General features: G+C 50.7%; 1 protein-coding gene across 3 annotated transcripts in view; it reads right to left on the reverse strand.

The window, feature by feature from the left end:
* Nucleotides 1-2,341: 2,341 nt before the first annotated feature.
* The window catches only part of ASIC2 (acid sensing ion channel subunit 2), a 520,831-nt gene continuing 505,442 nt past the window's right edge, over nucleotides 2,342-17,730 (reverse strand). For all 3 annotated transcript variants that reach the window (XM_049801513.1, XM_049801512.1, XM_049801514.1), the window contains 8 exons: nucleotides 10,162-10,312; nucleotides 9,658-9,714; nucleotides 8,928-9,081; nucleotides 8,113-8,204; nucleotides 6,623-6,702; nucleotides 3,549-3,617; nucleotides 3,156-3,330; nucleotides 2,342-2,784 (listed from right to left, as the gene is read on the reverse strand). In XM_049801513.1, coding sequence (XP_049657470.1) covers nucleotides 3,229-3,330; nucleotides 3,549-3,617; nucleotides 6,623-6,702; nucleotides 8,113-8,204; nucleotides 8,928-9,081; nucleotides 9,658-9,714; nucleotides 10,162-10,312 — 705 coding nt within the window. In that variant the 3' untranslated portion in view covers nucleotides 2,342-2,784; nucleotides 3,156-3,228. The remainder of the gene's footprint in view (nucleotides 2,785-3,155; nucleotides 3,331-3,548; nucleotides 3,618-6,622; nucleotides 6,703-8,112; nucleotides 8,205-8,927; nucleotides 9,082-9,657; nucleotides 9,715-10,161; nucleotides 10,313-17,730) is intronic.

Here is a 17,730-nt window from a genome sequence, read left to right on the forward strand (position 1 = left end):
ATGAGTCACCTTGAGCCAGGCCTGGCACAAATTCCTTCCACTGGTCCAGAAGGGACTACAGGGGCCAGGCTGGCACAGGGATTTGGCAATGGGAGACAGAGCTTGGCAGCTCCGCAGCTTTGCGGCCAGGCTGTCGGTGAGCACTTATTACCAGCTGACGGCTACTGGGCATCCCATGGATATTGAACGTGTGGCCAGCATCCAGGTCTCAGGAGATAATGAAAAGTGATGACACAAAATGAGCTCTTCAGCAAGTCCTTTGGAGGGTGTGCTCTTCAGGAGCAATCAGAGATGCCATCCTCGTGCCACCCCCGCCCCCCAATCAAGTGGCTTTCATCTATAGGTGGTATTAGCAAAACTCTTCACAGCACCTCTCAGCATCCCAGTGGTGTCCCACCTCATCAAGCTTCAGCAGCCCTCCAATGAGTCTACCAAAATCTCTTAATGGTGATTCAATAAATTGTCAAGTGGAGAAATTTATGTGCATGGAAATGACTCTTGGAGTGACTGTCACCCTTAACCCTTTAGAGGGTACACATGTCAGCACACATCCCCTAAGCACTTCTCTGCCAGTCTGGGGAGGATTGGATTGAAAACAGTCTGCTGCTCCTCGATGTCTCTGATGTGATGGGGCGCCTTGGTGCCACAGCTCATGTTGAATTTGAAGGAGGACCCTGCTGAGCAGGGAACAGCTTTGCAGAAGCCAGAGAAGACTCCCAACCCAGCTGCTGGAGGAAAAGCCAAGAACCATGTCCTTTGGGATTGGGAAAACCATGAGAACTGCTTGGGAGCCTGAGCTTGGGACGGACTCCAGCCTTTGGTGCTGGGGCAGCTTTGGATGGCTTGTGCTGTGTCTGAACAGGTGGGTGACCCTCAAAGCAGCTTCTTGGGCTTGGTGAACAAGTACAGGAGAAGGGAAGAGTAGGGCTTCAGCCTGCCCTTGGCAGACAGCGAGCATGGCGGAGGGCTGGGCTGCACAATCCTGCCCCAGGATCTTGCCTCGGCAAGGCTCTCCTTAACATGCCATCAGCCAAAGCCAAGCTGAAAGCATTGAGAGGAGCCAAAACGGCTCCAACCAGAGAAGGACGCATGGAAGCTCCAAGGCATGGAGCTTGCTGCATGGAAAGAGCCCATTGCTGCGGCCGCTTTTCCAATGTGCTGCTTTGCAGAGGTTTGGGCAGCCACAGTGGCAGACTTGGGAGCATTGCTCCGAGGCCCCACCGTTGGCATGGTGGGGAGGACAGTGGACTCAGGTTTGGTGGCATTTGATGGGGGGGGGACATGATTTGGGCTTTGCAGAGACAAGACCTGCCTTTCCCTGAGACACCGCAGCGCACCGAGGTTGTCTGTGTGGCTGCCCAGCTGGGACTTCTGTCCGAGCAGAGGGAAGCTCTTGTTGACTTAGGTGGCCCAGGACAGAGACCTACCCTGAGCACCCTTGGCCAGCTGCTTGCTTGACATTGCCCTTGGGGGACAATCTACTCCAGAAAAGCCCTTTGCACCATGCTCTGGGCAGCAGGATTTGTCCCAAAGGAAGGTGTTTTTGTGCATGAGCATGGGCACTCGAGACAGGCTTGGAGGACAGATTTGCACCTTCTCCAGGGCAAAGGGATGTCCTCAGTCCCTCAGCTGGCTGCAGACCCCAACACACCTCCCACTTGCAGCATTCCCTGTTAGGTAAATCTGGGCTGACCTCCACTCCCTGTGGCTGGTTTAATGCCCTCCCAAGGTTTGGGACTCCATGAGCTCTCCCAAAACACCTTTTCACAGTCCAGTTGTGATTCTCCTCGCTGTGGCCACCACACTGGTGATGGTCACTGGCCATTCAGCAGCAGCCAGCCATGAGCGAGCAGACGTGCCATCACACCCACACATCACATCCTGCTCCTGTGCCTCCAGGCTACAAAACCAGCAGGGTTTGGAGCTCCAGGAAACTTGCCTTCTCTCTTTATTGGGGTAAAGCAGCATCATTTTGACTCAGTTCTACTTAAACTAATAAATGAGTCTCCATGAGATGACCACAATGCACAACATCCGAGCTGGCCCCACCATCACGGAGCAGATGGGGATGCAGCTGAGCATGAGAGGCTGAGCACAGCCACGGCATCGTGCCCACGCCATCAGGAGGTGTGTGAGGATGCAGTGGAAGGGGTAAAGGGGGAGGCGAGGGGTGAGGAATGGCCCCAGGCAGCCCCCGGGATGGGCTTGTCCTGGCGTCTGCCCCTCACCCTGGGCCGAGGCTGCACCAGGGGCTCCAGCTTGGGGTGGGGGGCAAGGCAGAAATGACACAGCCCGGCCATTTCCACAAGACCAGCTTTAATATCAGTCATGAGAACGAGGAGAAAGCACAGAATCCATTAACGGGAAAAAATAAAAAATTAAAAAAAAAAAAAAAAAAAATTAAAAAATTTTTTAAAAATTAAAGAAACCCACCGCCCCATGCCCACTCGCCGCAGACGGACTATCCAGGCACTGCAGATGGAGGAGCACGACACAGCAGCCAGGGGGGATGATCCACCAAGAGCCACCCGGTCCGGCCCCTCTCCAGGGATGCTCACCTTGGGGTGACTGGTAGCGCTGAGGAGCCCCGGCGGTGGCCCGGCCTTGGGGGACCCGGCTTAGCTTAAGATTCATCACAGACTGACACGAAGGACAAGAACGTAAGAAGAATCCGAGAGCTGCGACTTTTTGTTTCTTTATTCTAATTCAGCCTACGACGTTAGTAATGGTGATTTCAGGGGATGGCTGGGCCCGCGAGTTCCTTCTTGTAGTGAAAATCAGAGACTGTAAAGAGGAACAGAGCTTATAAAGACAGATAGGAATATATTGCCATAAAAAGAACTGGCATGCAAGTGCTTTATACATTTGGCAGTATGTGAAATGGCGGGGCTTCGGTTTTGTTTTTGGTGGTGGTGGTGGTCTCTTTGTTTTGTACAGTTCAAAAATGAGCTGCTGCCTTCACATCTTGAAGACAACCCCCCCACAGGAAAGGACAACACAAGTCAAGTCCAAGGCGCCTCTCGCTTGGTTTTGGCAGAGTATATATATAATATATATATTTATTTTTTTTAATGCATAGCGATTTTCTTCCTTTTTTTTAAATATATTTTTTTTTTAATTTTTTTTTTTTTTTTTTTTTTGCCCCCGTTGCAAACCTGAGCTCGGTCCCTGCTTTCCTGTGCAGTTTTCCTTCCTTAGGTGTTGGCACTGTGGAGCGGTCGGACGGTGTCAGCAGGCAATCTCCTCCAGCGTTCCCAGGGTGGCCTGCAGTGGCACGTTCACAGTGTGGCTGATGGTTTCCGAATGATTTGGCATGGGGTCGCAAGTGCTCTGCGGACGGAGAGCGGGGGACAGGGTTACCCCGGGGCTGCTGGGCGCTCCCTGTCCCTCCCCAACCGCCAGCTCCTTTCTTTGGCCGAGCCATAGCATCAATCCTTCGGAAATAACTCAAGCCAAGGCTGAACGCTGCGTCTGCATTGAGTGACTTCGCTTGCCTACGGAGCTGACCGCAGGGAAATTTCCTCTTGTCTCCCAATGGGGCTCCTTACCACATTTTCGTCATGGCTCCCTTCCTCTTCCTCTTTTCCAAGTAGGTCTAATAATTTCTCCTTGATCAGCTGCAAAAGAGGGAGGTTGGGTTAAGGTGGGCAGGAACAGGCAAGACATCTGCCGGGCATCCACAAGGCACGGAGCAGCCTCACCCAAAGGAACTGGGGGTACAGCCCCAGGGGACGCACCAGGTTTGGAGGACACCCTCCAAAGGGTATGGAGAAGGAAACAATCTTTCCAAGAAAGCCACCCCATGTGTCAAAACTGAATTCTTCACATGGAAAAAACCACCCCAAAACTCATGTTCTTAAATATATTTGGGGGTTTACTGAAAAATGCCAGCTATGTAAGACACTGCTGCTGAAGAATGTATTTTCAAGGGAAATTCCAGAAAGGTTGAAAAGTGAGTGTTTTTCTGAAAAAAATCCATTGGGGAAAAGATAAAAAAAAATAGAAGAAAGCTAAAAATGTGAAAAATTGGGTCAGTTCCTAAGGAAGCAAAGTGGATGCTGGCTGGCATGCAGAGATGTGTGCTGGGGATTCAGGACCCTGATGAGCCTAGGACCACAACTCTGCCCTGGGGCAGGACCAAGAGGAGGATTGCGCTGAGTGGACGATGCAAAAAAACCATCTCTAGGGTCAATATTTCATCCGACTTTGGCTAACCCACTGGAAGAGAACAGTTGTATCGGTTTGCTGGCAATCTCAAAGAGTTTACAAATGCTTTGGTTGAAAACGCAATGAGTTCGAGGTGCGCTGAACCCCACCTTGATGAAATCCGGAGCAGATTAGATCAACCATGTAGATTAGGCAACCTTTAAGACATTTTGTTCCTTTTCTCCCTGTCTGGTGGAGGTTAAATATCTGTCATGGGTGACCATGAAGATGCCCCAGATAGGGTATAGCTGGGTGAACCCCCAGGTGTGCATGGAGAGCCTCTACAAGAAGACAGGATGCTTTCTTAATCCATGTTTGCCCCAAAAGAAGAAGAAAAAAAGAAAAAACAAAACAAAACAGAAAAGTCTTTGCCAAGTTTTATAAGCAGATATCAAACAAAGGAGTAAAACAGAAGAAAAATCCAAACTTTGCGAGGTTTATTACCTTCTTATGAAAGAACCCCAAGAAAGCCAGGAATAGGCGATTTTAATGAAATATTGTGTGCATTCAGCCTGAGATATAAACTGAGGCACAGGTTTTGTTTGCACTCCAAAGCCATTATGAGCTTTATGCTTGTAATTTTCAATATATTTTATTGCAGAATAATGCCACCAAGTGCTAACAGCTGCCCAGAAGGGACTGTGATGGGGAGTGACTGTCTTAAAATGTAAAGCCAGCATCCCAACTTTAATAACATTAAGAGGTTTTTCAAGATGCCCCAGCGAGCTCGGAGCAGAGACCGTGGTTGCCTGACATCCCTGTGCACCCACCTGGCTTGGCACACATTAATGCAACAGCCATTAACGACCCCCCCACTGCAATATCCCACAGGATTAAAAATCCCTGGTCCCATCATGATACGGGGGTAAGACAGGGCTAAGATATTGCATATTTGGGTGCAGGGGACCCAAAGCCATTGCACTGAAATCACCAGGCAATGAGCAGATGAGCTGAATTAGCAGGAGGCACCTTCCCGGGGACAAGGGCAAAGGACCTTGGGCTGGGATGTGCCAAATTTGCTGGGAACTGCCTGTCTCCATAAATGTTTGCATCCTCCTTGAAACTATCCTGAGCCATAAACTCATTCTTTCCCGCTATAAAACAGGACACATGGTTGTATGTTTGGGTCCCTGGGGTCATCTTCATGCAAATAGGTTGCTCCTCGGTGGCGTGCATCCAGCTGCACCCCCTCTCCCTGCCTCAATTCCTCTTTTATAAACAAAAAACATGAGCCTGAGCCCCAGCACGAAGCGTTCTCCAATGGGATGATGAAGAGTGGGAAGGAAAATCAACAACTGGCAAGGAGGATGCTCCGGGGAGGGTTATTTTGGACCGTGGCCCATTTTGTTGAAAAAAATGTGGTGGAAAAAGTCCAAATGGCAGGAGGGTGCAGAGAGCAGCTGGAATCTGCCTCTGCGCTCGCAGGGGCAGTGGCGGAGGACGCTGGAGGGACGATGCCCGCAGGCAGGCTGCGACGGCATGGGACCGCCGAGGACCGTGTTGGCACTGCGGCATAGAAAAGCCGAAATCCCCTGGGACATGCTGAGCTGTGCTGCTGGGCTGAGATCAGCGTTCACTGGGGGAACTTGCTTAGGCAAAAAGAGATTAAAAATATATAAGGGTTGTAACTCGGCTGCTGGAGGGCAGGAGGAGGGAGGGCTGCCAGAAAGCAACATCCTCTCCGGACTGCTTATTGCAATAATTCCCATTAAAGAGGGCTTGCATTTTTCTCTGGAGCAGCTGCTCTCGGCCACCGTGGAGCCACGGGACCACGCTCGAACTCATCTCGGTTCTTCCTAGAAAGCTCCTTGCTCCAGGGCTGCTGGCAGAGCTGCAGACAGCAGATAACAGGGACTGGGGTTTTTCCACCCCCCGGCAGCGGTACAAGGTCTGGCCTTGCTGCTTCTCCCGCCTGATGGCTGGACTGGGACGCAGGCATTAATTAAAGGTGTTTTTATGAGAAGATGATAACAGCGTGCTGCTGGGAGAAGCCCAACTGGGGATGGGGAGAGGAGGGTGCAGCAGCAGGTCTCCAGCCAGCACCCCAGGCAGTGCAAGCTTCGGGGTGGGAAGCAGCACCGCCACGTGAAGGTGGTGCTTAATTAGCCTAAGTGAGAAGCAAACCTCATAAGCAGGGGCAGGGTGCCAAGCGAACCTGGCAATGCCATGCCATGGCTGGATGCCAGCCCCCCCACCACGGAGAGCACTCGCTGATGCAGAGACCTCCGCACCACACTACGCAGCCGTGACCAACTATTTACCACTATTGTGGAGCATTAATTATATAGTATCATTAATTAAAATTAATAATCCATGTGGGCATGGAGGTTCCTGGTCCGCAACCACCCCAGCCTGGTACCAAGTCTGGCAAACCCACGCTCCGCTGGAGGAACAAGGCAAAGGGCAAGGGTCTTACCTCGTATATATAATCGAAGAGCTCTAGTATAGTGAGGATGCTAGCACCGATAAATAGCCCCATCTGGCCTCCAATGTCACCTAGGAGAGAGAACAACACGTGGATGGTTTTTTCCCCTGGGGTAAAAGCTCTTAGAGGCACCCATGCAACCGTGGTGCAGCTGCCCTGGGTGCTACCGTCCCTGAAGAGTGGGGAAATGCGAGGGACGACCCCCAAAAACACACAACAGCTCTAATGCCATGAACAGCATCCCAGGAAGGATGTTGCTGGCCACCAAAGCATTTCTCCTGCTAACGAGGCCATCAGCTGGAAGCCTAATGAGGATGCAATACCGCATGCTGGCATCGGAGGAAGCCATCTGTCAGAGTTAGATGGCAGGCTTTATCCCAGGAATCCCAAAGCCCAATTCCCAAACTAGGCGGGGAAAGGAGAAAGATGCTGGAGAAGAATTAGGTAACGTCCCCTGGAGCCAAGAAAAAACCCAAACTTGCCAAAAAGAGGAAAGGGAGATGGCCTGCTTTTTTTAGGGGAGCATCTCAAGGCTGTCTCTGCTTGAGTCCCCCAGGGCTGGGAAGGGCTGTGGAGGAGGCACCACGGGGAGAGGAGACTTCCAGGAATCTGCTGGGCAGATAACTGCTGACATGAGATGCTGTGCTGTGTCAAACCGCGTGTTTCAGGGAAGACAAACCTCATGGATTTTACTGCAGAACACCCATGGTTCAACTGCATTGCTCCCCAGAGCAAAGTCACCCACGGGTGGAGGGGCTATGGGACCTTTGCTGGGGCTGTCCATGAGACAGAGACAGAAGAAAGAGGAAAAAAGGTGCTTGGGGACAAAGGGCTGGTTCAAAAAGGGACTGAGGACTGGGGGAAGGTGAGACTCTGCCCAAAGCCCGCAGTGCCCTGGGAACAAGGGTCATGCAAGGTCGTACAAATAAGGAGGCTTGTGTCGAAGAGGCTTCATCACCAGCCTCCTCTTCCTTGCCGTAGCACTTTTGGGGAACCCACAACAGGAGCAGAAGGGCTCACAGCATGTATGTTCTGCAGAGCTATCACTGCGGAGGGGTGATGGATTTGGAGCATGTAAGAGGGGATGGGCAGATGGTTTTAAGAGCTGTCCTCCACACACTGCCCTTCCAGCATGGGGGGAACCCCAGAGAGCACCCATCACCCACTCCACCTCGGGATTTCCAAATAATTGGGCTCTGGTAGCAAGCAGAGATGGAGCAGCTCATGTTAATCTTTCACAGGTGACACATGGACTAGCTGTGGTCCCTGGGACATTCCTGGGATGGCTTGGTGTTAGAAGGAAAATAAGAGATGGGGTTGAAAGCATGCTGGCCAGAAAGGTGGATGGACCTTGCTGAGATTTTCAAGGCAATGCACATAAGCTGTGCACCCACTCATAGCATCTGTCTGTCCCATAAACATACACAGACTCCTGCACAGGCTCACACAGACATCAAATTGCACCCCTGATCTCTCCTTACCAAGTAAGGCTGCCACTTCATAGGCTTTCTTCTGCTCAATTGTCTCATAGTTGAGTGCTTCAAAAAATATGTCCAGCACAAGAATATTCTCTCTGTAGAAAGAGGACAACAGCATCAGCCCATCAGCCACCAGTGGCCTCATGTGCTTTGGGACAAGAACTAAAAAAAGGGACTTTGGGGCTTTATTCCCCTCTCTGTCCTGACTGTTCTCTTTCTGGGGTCCTCAGCAACCCCCACACACTTGGACCTCCTGGAGACCAAGACCATAGGGCACCGTCAGGACCCTGGCAACCTTAGCAGAAGCTGGAAAATGTTTCCCCGAGATCTCTCAGGTTCTGAGCTCTGGATCTCACTTTGATGATAACAGCAAGAGTCCAAAGGATGCTTAATACGGAATAACTCTTGCTGCCTCCACCAGGCAATAATGTGTTCAGGGCTCGGAGAGGTCCAAGACAGCGGCTGCCTGAGGTCCACAGCCCAGACTTAGGTAGAGAGCAGCCATATCTCGGGCCAGCAAGATTGGGCTTTGCTGTCAAAATAAGGAGGTTTTGCACTTTTTTTGGTGGGTATGGAGTATGCTCATGAAGACAAGGCCAGGGATGGAACATACAGTTGTCTGGAAACACATCTACTGAAAAGAAAGCAACCTACACCTCATCTCTTCATGGGTTTCACCCTCGAGGACATACCTCTGTTTGGTGATGGAGGCATTGGCAAGGTCTGGTCTTAACACAGGCTGGTTTAAGCAGCCAACAGGGCTTTACAGACACTTTTGCCCCCTAAAGCAAAGGAGACGTGTTTTCTGCAATACTCACGAGATATATTTTTCTGACTTGTTGAACTTCTTCTCCAGGTACTTGGCCGAGGTCTTGCTGGGAATCTTGACCATGGAGAGCTCTTTGTTGTATCTGGTCAAGTTACAAGGTGTCCTGCAGATGCAGTAATTGCTGTCCTTTTCAGCAAGCAAACCTGGAGAAGGTCACAGAGTTAGATCTCACGGAGGCAGGGACGTGCAGCAGATGTGGGAGCAGAGGTTATGCCACCCAGAGAGGGGCTGAGGAGTCACATCTCAGAGGAGTTGCAGGAAACCCAGTCCCAGCTATTTCTCTCCCACATCATTCCATGGCCATCCCCACCATCTTGGAGAGAGGCCTTTTGCTGGAGGCTACATTCTGTTACCAGCATCTGCTCAGGGAACATGTAGTGATTGAGTCTCCTAAATCCAGACCTAGAACAAGTTCCTCTATCCCAAATCCAGACTCAAACCCAGACCCAGAGGTGCTCCCCTCCTCCATATCCAGGGGTGCCCGTTATCCTGAGGGTTTCTGCGCTGATGGAGCCCCATGCCCCAAGTAGAACCAGAAGAAACTTTATCCCAGGGTGCACCCAGCCCTTCCCAACAAGTTGGGTCTCACTAAAACCCATCACGGGGTTGTAGCTGCTCTAGATCACCCCAGTCCTGCCAGCCAGGAGGACACAGGCTACTGGAAGTCCCTTCAGCTTGGGACACCTGTGGTACCCAGGGATATATCTCTTGGTACTCACCGAGCGCAGGCTCTGCGCATTCCTTATACTGCTCCGGGGTACAGAAAGGAGCGTCCCCTGCATGGAGAGGACACATCCATCAGTGGGCATCAGCCACCGCTGCTGTGAGGGAGCTGCGGACCGCTGGGCTCTCCGCGGGGACCACAAGGACCTCCCGTTAGCAAAATGAACCCAGGTTGGGGATGGGCAGCAGGGATATTGCAGCGTCTGCCCCACCTTTGCCTGCCGCGGGGGCCTTTTCTTACAAACCGAGGAGGGGGCTGCTGGAAATACCACCCAGGGGTGTTAACTGGGGCTACATAAGAGGAAATGAGACCCACGTCCCTCTGCCATTTCTTGCCTCTATTTCAGGGCATTTTGCAAAGGCTATTAGCATCCTTCTTTCCTTAGGGAAAGGTATTCCCAGCTCCTGTAATCCCTGGTCCCTTTCCAACTCATTAACCCTTAATGACCCAGGCTGGATGGAGGAAGGGAGTCCCTGCCCTCCCCCCCCGGCACACTAACCTGGCATGTGAACCATTTTGCAGTTGCAGTTTTCCACAATATACCGGGTCTCGCAGTCGATCCTGCAAGCCGTGATACTGTAAACGGGAAAGAAGTCTAAGCCCATATCCGACGAGCGACATTCACCCCACGGCGGCGGCAGGTACGTCAGCTGCAAGAGAGGGAGGAGCGGGGTGTCAGGGGACGCTGGGGACCAGCAGCGAGGAGTGGGGCACAGCATCTCCTTCCTCTTGCCACAGAGAAGTCCCCAGAGCATAATTTTCATGATGGTTTTAAGAAGGGGAATGGAGGGATGGGTCTGCTCAGAGCGGTGCTGCCGTGGGAGATGGTGCTGGGCTGCAGAGCAGTACCTTGCTGCAGCCTTGGAGAAGGCAGACAAGTCAATCGTGTCCTTTTCCAAACACCCATGCTCAGGGAGAGCCCTGTGGAGCTGGATACATGCTCTCCGCTCTCCTGGCAGCCCATGGTCGTCTTCTCCCCCATTTGCACATCACCTCATGTGAGGCCCATAAGTTGCTCTGCTCAGTGCTACTGCAATGCAAACCCTTCTGCTGTTACTGCTTTATTTAACACAAATGCAGAGATAATATAAGCAGGACTGCACAATCCACCACAGAAACCTTAATTCACAGCCCAGAACATGCTGGAGGAAAAACAGTCACTCTCTGACCCCCACGGCCAAATCTACCTCGTTCCTCTTCTGTCTGCAGCTTGGCAGCCCTTCCCGTTTATCTTTGCTAAACGCTTTATACTACTCTTTGCTAGAGAGCAGAAAATAGCATTCCCCTAACCCCTCCTTCTTTGTGTTTTAAAGCAGCGTCCAATTTGCTGTGCTTTGCTCCAAACACAGAACGTTTTGTGCTGGCAAAGCACGTTGGCTGAACAAAAACATTCCTTTAAAAACTGTAGTAACATTAATCACATCCTAAAATAAATATGTAAACATATGTTGATGGACTGCGAGCCTAGGATCTAGTGGCAAGGCTCTGCGGTGTTTGTTTCGGGTTTCTTCTGGAGACATGTGGGGAAGGGAGGAGAAAAGAGAAGACCCACAAAGTAGAGGCACATTGCAGATGCTATGGGTAACTACAACAAAACTACCATGGTGTGAGCCATTTGGAACCCATGCTCTGCTCTAGGTCTTCCCCATGAGATCTCCTGTGAGAGCAGAGCTCCAGCTCTCCAAAGCACCCCGTGAAAAGATGTTCACCTTGTGCACCAGCTTGCAGTGCTGGGGCGCTGGTAAAACTCCCTGTGCCTTTGACTTATGAACCACTCAGACGTTAAAAACCCATAATGGGCTTAAAGTGCAGACAGGAAGAAAAAGATGAGATGTTGGGATGAACATGTTTTGTGGTGAGGACAGGCGGGTATGGGAACAGTCTGCCTGGAGGGGCATGAAACCTGGAAGCTAAAGGAGAGTTTGGGGAAGGTGCCAGGCTTCCTGCCCTGTGGGGCTGGACAAGGTCTCAGCTGAGCTAAGCCAAAGTAATTCCTTCTCTAGGAACAATTTTGCCATGAACAGTTCCCATCCAGGAATCCAGAGGCGCTTTGCTTATTCCAGCACTTTGCTTGCTGCATCTGTCTATGGGCACTATACTGGTTCCCAGTTACTTCGCTAACAGGCTGCTGCAGGCTTTACCAGACCAGCTGGAACCATGGACATGGCAGCACTGTGACATACCCACCTTCTAGATGAGCCACAGGTCCTCATGATGAGATGATAGTTCAAGGTCTTCCCTTGCACGACCCCAAGGATAGACCTGAGAAAAGCTCAGACCCCGCTTGCACAGGGGTGAAGGGGGTCTCCATGTGATGGTGAACCCTCTTCGGCTCTGCTTCCCCCACCAGCTGGGAATCACCAACTCCCTTCCTCGGCTCCTGTGAGCATCATCCCTGGTCTCAAGTCCCAGTGAGACAGAAAACTTTGCAGTGATGTTCAGCCACAGCAGATGTGCGTGGTCGGTCTGCTCAGCGCCTCTGCGTCCTGGTCTGCACGTGCAAAGACATAGGACGCTCTGAATGCCAGAGCTGGCATCGCCCACGGGTGCCCAGGCCACTCACTGAGGGACATGAGCTCTGGCATTCCCAAAATCTGCCTAAACCCATGCTGCTGCTCAATCTGCTTTGAAAAACAACAGCAGCGAGAGCTATTCAGCTGCTCGGAGCGACACACGCTGATCTCTGTGCTCAGCGGGTCTGATCTGAAGAACAGACACTATCCACACCAGGTGCGAAGATGCAGCAGGTGATGGGGGGATCCCATCTGTGGGGACCAGCTGAGGCACTAAGGGAAAAAAAAAAAACCCAGTTCCCAGCAATCTCAGCATCCTCCAAGAAACATGCCTGAATGGGATGGTTTTGAAAGTCAGCAAAGCAGCACCTTGGAATGAAAATATCAAGAGCGCCTTTGTGACAATAGCGAAGTGCTGTTTGAAGGGGATCTTTTCTCATTTGCTTTACACTTGCAGTATAATAGAGTACCAGATGCCATCATTTAGTCATCTGCGGTGGAGAGAGGGGCCCATATGTTGCACGTTGTATGATAAAGGAGAATAAATAATTGCAGTCTCAGATGGTATCAGCTCTCTTCCAAGCACAGCTACACACAAATCTTTTAAGCCCTTTAAATTTTATTCTGAATGTAGGTGATGGGATCAGAAAACGATGGAGTCGCGATCAGATATTTAGCTTACACATTTTTTTGCTCAGCCAGTGTTGGATTTGAGCCACGGTGCTTCTGAACTGGCACCGCATCTGCAGGACGTGCACAGGCTGAATGATTAATTAAACCCTAATCAATGCAACTTCATTAACAGAGTTATAGCCCATTTTGTAGCCAGGACCATGAGCACCAACTACGCCTATACCGCGCAGCAAAGCTGGTTTGCATCTCCCCAAAAGTGTGGCATTCCTTGGGGATTTGCTGCCTTGGCACACCCACAACCCCATGCACACACTTGCACACTTGTGCGTGTGCAATTCACTTTTCTCCAGCTTCCTAAACAAGCAGGAATAGGTGCAGCACATCTCCCCTGCCACATGCCAAGACTTTTCTGCTCCCCACCGCTCTCTGAATCGCTCATTTTTGCTCAAGAGCAAAAAAAGCCTCTTGGTACATTGAACACTTGTGGAGGTTTTTTGGCTCTGCAGTATAAAGGCTTTCCCAGCTTTGGAGAAAAGCACGTTGTATCTGGGACTGACAGAAGACTCCAGGGAAGCTCAAATTTTTACTTTCTAAAGGAAATTTCCCCAGTGAAACTCCTGGCCATGAAGCAGAGCCCTATCGGGTGCAACACAGGCACCTTGGTGCTGCCTTGTTTTATATCAATCCCTACCTCTTACATCTCTGTATCACAGGGCAGGGATTTCTTGCTGCTGGCCATGCCTCTGAGCAGAGCTCTGGGATGCGTCGGCTGTAATCAAAGCATCTCCCACACCTGGGGGACCGGCACTGGGAATCCATGCGCTTCTCCCTCCATCACTGGTTCGGTGGGAAGCAGTGCTGCAGCAAGGGTTCATTTGAAGTATGACAGGCAAATCTGTGCTTATGGGCAAGATTTTAGAGACAAATTTCCCTGGGGTGGCAGGGTTGGACCCTCCCTTCCCTTGATCAAGTCAATGAACTCTTCTCTCTCCAAGGGGCTCATCAAGGGGCTATTACCTGGAGCCTCCACGGTAATTACAGCTTGAAAGACTCGTTGCTTTCCTCGTGCTCTGTAATTTGTAATCAGAAGCAAACTCTCGACTGATCAGCAGCCAGATATGGATGCGGGACCTCTCCGGAGGGAGAAGGCACATCATTAGGGACGGGGCTCTGCAGAGAATAGGGGAGCCACATTTCCCAGATCCTGCCTCAACATCCAAAGGTAATTTGGTCCCAGGAAAGCTCCCTTCACATTTCCTAGGTGGTTTTGGCACCAATGTACCAAGTCTCTGATGTAGTCAACTCTTGTCCTGACCTTTTCTTTCCAATTATCTCTGAAGGCAGCTGCTTTGTTACTGTCTGTGTTTAGAGCCACAGCAGCATCGCTCACAGGTACAAGGCAGGACTGCCAGGACTGCTGTGTGTTGCATCCTCTGAAATACTCCCCGTTATCCTTCAAAGAAGACACTATCCAGCCCCAGAGCCACGTATGGTTTCACCCATCAAATATTGCACCTTGCAGTGAAAGACTCAAACCAAGGGGTCAAACTCTTCCGTGGGGTTTCCTGCCCTAATGTGCAATGGAGCAGGATCCCAAGTTTCTTCCCTCCAGCCTCTGTGGCTTCTTCCCCGGCAGACCAGCCCCATCCCTGCTCCCGTTGCCTCTCCCACCTTGACACAGGATTGCCACTACCCTGCAAGCCCTGGGGTTAATGCAATGGTGAACCCATCCATAAAAGCATCCCTCCTTAACCCCCTCCTCACCAAAATGGGGCTGCAACCTCAAGCAAAGCCTTTACATCCAAAGTGCTTGGCCCCAGAGAGCTGCCCGAACAACTCATTTTAGACATTTGACATTTGAATTTCCTGCCCACGATGCTAACGAGGCCGCTGCATCGCCTGGAAGAGCACACCGGGGAGCCGAGCCTGCCTCGCGAGTCAGCAAACAGGAGTACGCGTGACGGAGCAATCCCTCAGACCACGGCCACATAAACAACGTAAATGGGAGAGACACTAATTGGATTTGATTCCTCTCCCCTGCAGCCCCTCCTGCACAGCGTGCAGCCACGCAGAAGTCTCCTCGTCTTGAGAGAATCGCTTTCTCTTCTTCCAGGTGATGCTAATTTCAGGTTGGCAGGAGGGCTCCGGTGCTGGACCTGTGGAAGCTGCGCAAGGATGCTGACCTGCTCCCTGCCAATCTATCTCTCTGTTACCACCAAAGACAAACTACTTTTCTTCGAAGCTGAAGGAAAAAACCCCATAAAATCAAAAGCAAAAGCAGGGGTAAAGGCAGCAGGGGCAGTTCCTGCCCTCGGTTCCTGCAGGAGAGTAGTGCTGAGCTCTAATTTTGCTCCGCTGCCGTGGCAGCTTTCCAAGGGCACATACCCCTCCCCGGCACCACGCCATCTCACACTTACAGAAATTCAGCTTCAGCCTCTAATTGAGGTTGACAAACCCGCGTCCTCGCACTTTCGCAATTGTTAATACTTAATTAATTAATGAAATGCTTTTTAAATTCTCTTGATCCTGGCTATTAGGGATTACGAGAATCAGTTACGAACTGGCAGTCGCCAAAAGGAAAAGGAACAAATTGACTTGTCTCCTTAAAGTGGGATGGATCTTGCTTGCCCAAAACGCAAGGAAGGGAAGGGCTGCTTTTGGCAAACACGGAGGGGAAGCGGGTCGTGGCAGCGGGGGCCGTCCAGCACAGCCTCCTCCCTGCCACAGCCCTTTTTCCTGGCCACGCTGCTGCCCTTCGCGCGCTGCTCTTGGCACGGAGCCTCCTGAGAACTGCCAACATCTGTCTGCAGCCAGAGAGGTCTTTTTTTTTTTAATTTAAGTGGTATCTCTATTTTTTCTGCATGTTTAATTTTATGCAATAGGGAAGATGTGGGAACATGGTGGAGATGTTGCCAGCACGAGGTTGGGGCAGTTTCAGCCCAGTTTGCAGCTGGGCTCTGCGATGAATCTGGCTTTGAGGATCATCCTGCATTGACTCGGCTCTGGCCTACGGCTCAGCCCCTCTCGTGCTTCCTCCAAGCGTGGGTCCCCACCTGAGGCCACCAAACTTCAGGCAGCGATCAGCAAGAAGGGATGCGAACCTCACCCTGAATCTCACAAAGTCTATACGGGGTGTGTTTGCATTTACTCCAAATGAAATAATAACCAGAAACCTCCATTCTTTAATGAGACATCAAATAGCATCAACTTAATAGAATTTCAATCCCAGACAGCTTTAGTGCTTGTAAAATGCTTAAAAAGCTCAGCGTACACACAGCTCGTTGGCACCATCTCCCAGTTAATGATGCTGGAAGTTGTCTATTTGCAGTCTCCCTTTGCCGTGCCGGGTGCGATACAGCTGTTCCTGCCCATTTGCTCCCTTCACACAAGTATCAAAGAAGTTGTGTTTAAGGACAAGAGCTTAGCCCTTCCAGCCCCTGGAAGGTCCCCCTGAGTAGAACTCGGGGAACTTATATAGCTCACAAGTCCCCAGGTGCTGGAGGTGAATAGGCACCAGAAGAAAAATGTGATTTTGGAGCTCCAGGCTCCTCTGGGTCCCCATTTCCTTGGAAATAATTTTGCAAATCAAATAGCAATATTGACCTCCTGTGGCTCCCCAAAAAGTTGAGGGCAGCCCCTTCTGAGCCTCATCCCGGGTTTGTTCCCAGGACCCGCTGGACGGCTGCTCCTGGCATTTGCTGCACTGACCATCTACAACTCGCTTCTAGCTCCCCGCTAAATGAGTTGTACCCTTCGCTCATGTGCAAACTCAGTCTTAAATTGCAATAAACTCTGCCCTCTCCCTCCTGCTCACCTCCTTGGCATATGTATAGGCAGCAAAAATGTTCCCCCTCATTCTGCTGGACACAGTTGGCTGTAATTGTTGGACTACATATTGGCCAAACTCTTACAGAGGTGCCCAATTCGGGGGTTGCGTGGTGGGAGTTGGACCCTCTGAAGCTCTCCTGTTCTCAGTGAGCAGCTTTCCATCTTTTTAAAAAAATTCTCTTATCCATATAATATAGTGAAGGGTGAGCAGGAGCACCCAGACCATTACTTCATCTACATCCCTGACGTTTTCTCTTACTGACCTCCATCCTAAGCAAGCCCTTTCCAATCTCTACCCATTCAGACACCCCGTTCCGGGCCCTGAGTCATTTCTATCACTTGCCTCCAAACCCGTTTTCTTTTGTGTCTTTTTACGAACAGGCTGATTCACTCCTAACACTGTTTTCCAAGCAAAACCACTCCGCTGCCCTACAAAAACAGCCGTGCAATCATTTCTGTACATCTCCTGCTTTGAACCGCTCCTGTGCAATGAAGTTTTCTATGCGGCTGGCCACCACAGCCTGCCAGTTTTGCTTCTTGTTGTTGAATTAATTCAGAGTCTGATGATATACCAGAGGAAATCAACTGGGAGAGTGTGTGGGACTGAGGGAAACAGAAAGAAATCAGTGAGTGAATGTTTTTCCAGGAGGATGTGTAAGACCGTAGGTAGAAGATGCTCTGAGGGAGGGTTAGGAAACATGGGAAATACTATTGAATTGCTCCTAATTTTCAAATGCCACTGCCTATACCCTGTTTGGAAATATGGGTTTCAGAGAGATCACTGCCAGACCCCGAGTCCCATTTTCCTGCCTCTGTAATTACACTTTTGATACTGCAGTTGTTGGTAGCTGATGCTCTCTGTCCCATGCAAGCATTACGAGGGGATGAGTCTCCAAGGCACACTAGAGTCCTATTAAACAATATTGCTCCATCTTCGAACCTGTTGCTTAATTGAAGCCTCTTAAATTTTTATTGCCAAGTTGGCAGAAATTGCCATTTTTAGTGCGCTTTTCATCTTCTCTAACGCGTTGTGCCGGTGGCATAGCAGGGAGCAGCCAAGCTGGGGAAGTAACATTATCTGATCCCATCCGTTA

Source organism: Accipiter gentilis, chromosome 5 (assembly GCF_929443795.1).
Source record: "Accipiter gentilis chromosome 5, bAccGen1.1, whole genome shotgun sequence".
Classification (NCBI taxonomy): Eukaryota; Metazoa; Chordata; class Aves; order Accipitriformes; family Accipitridae; genus Astur; species Astur gentilis.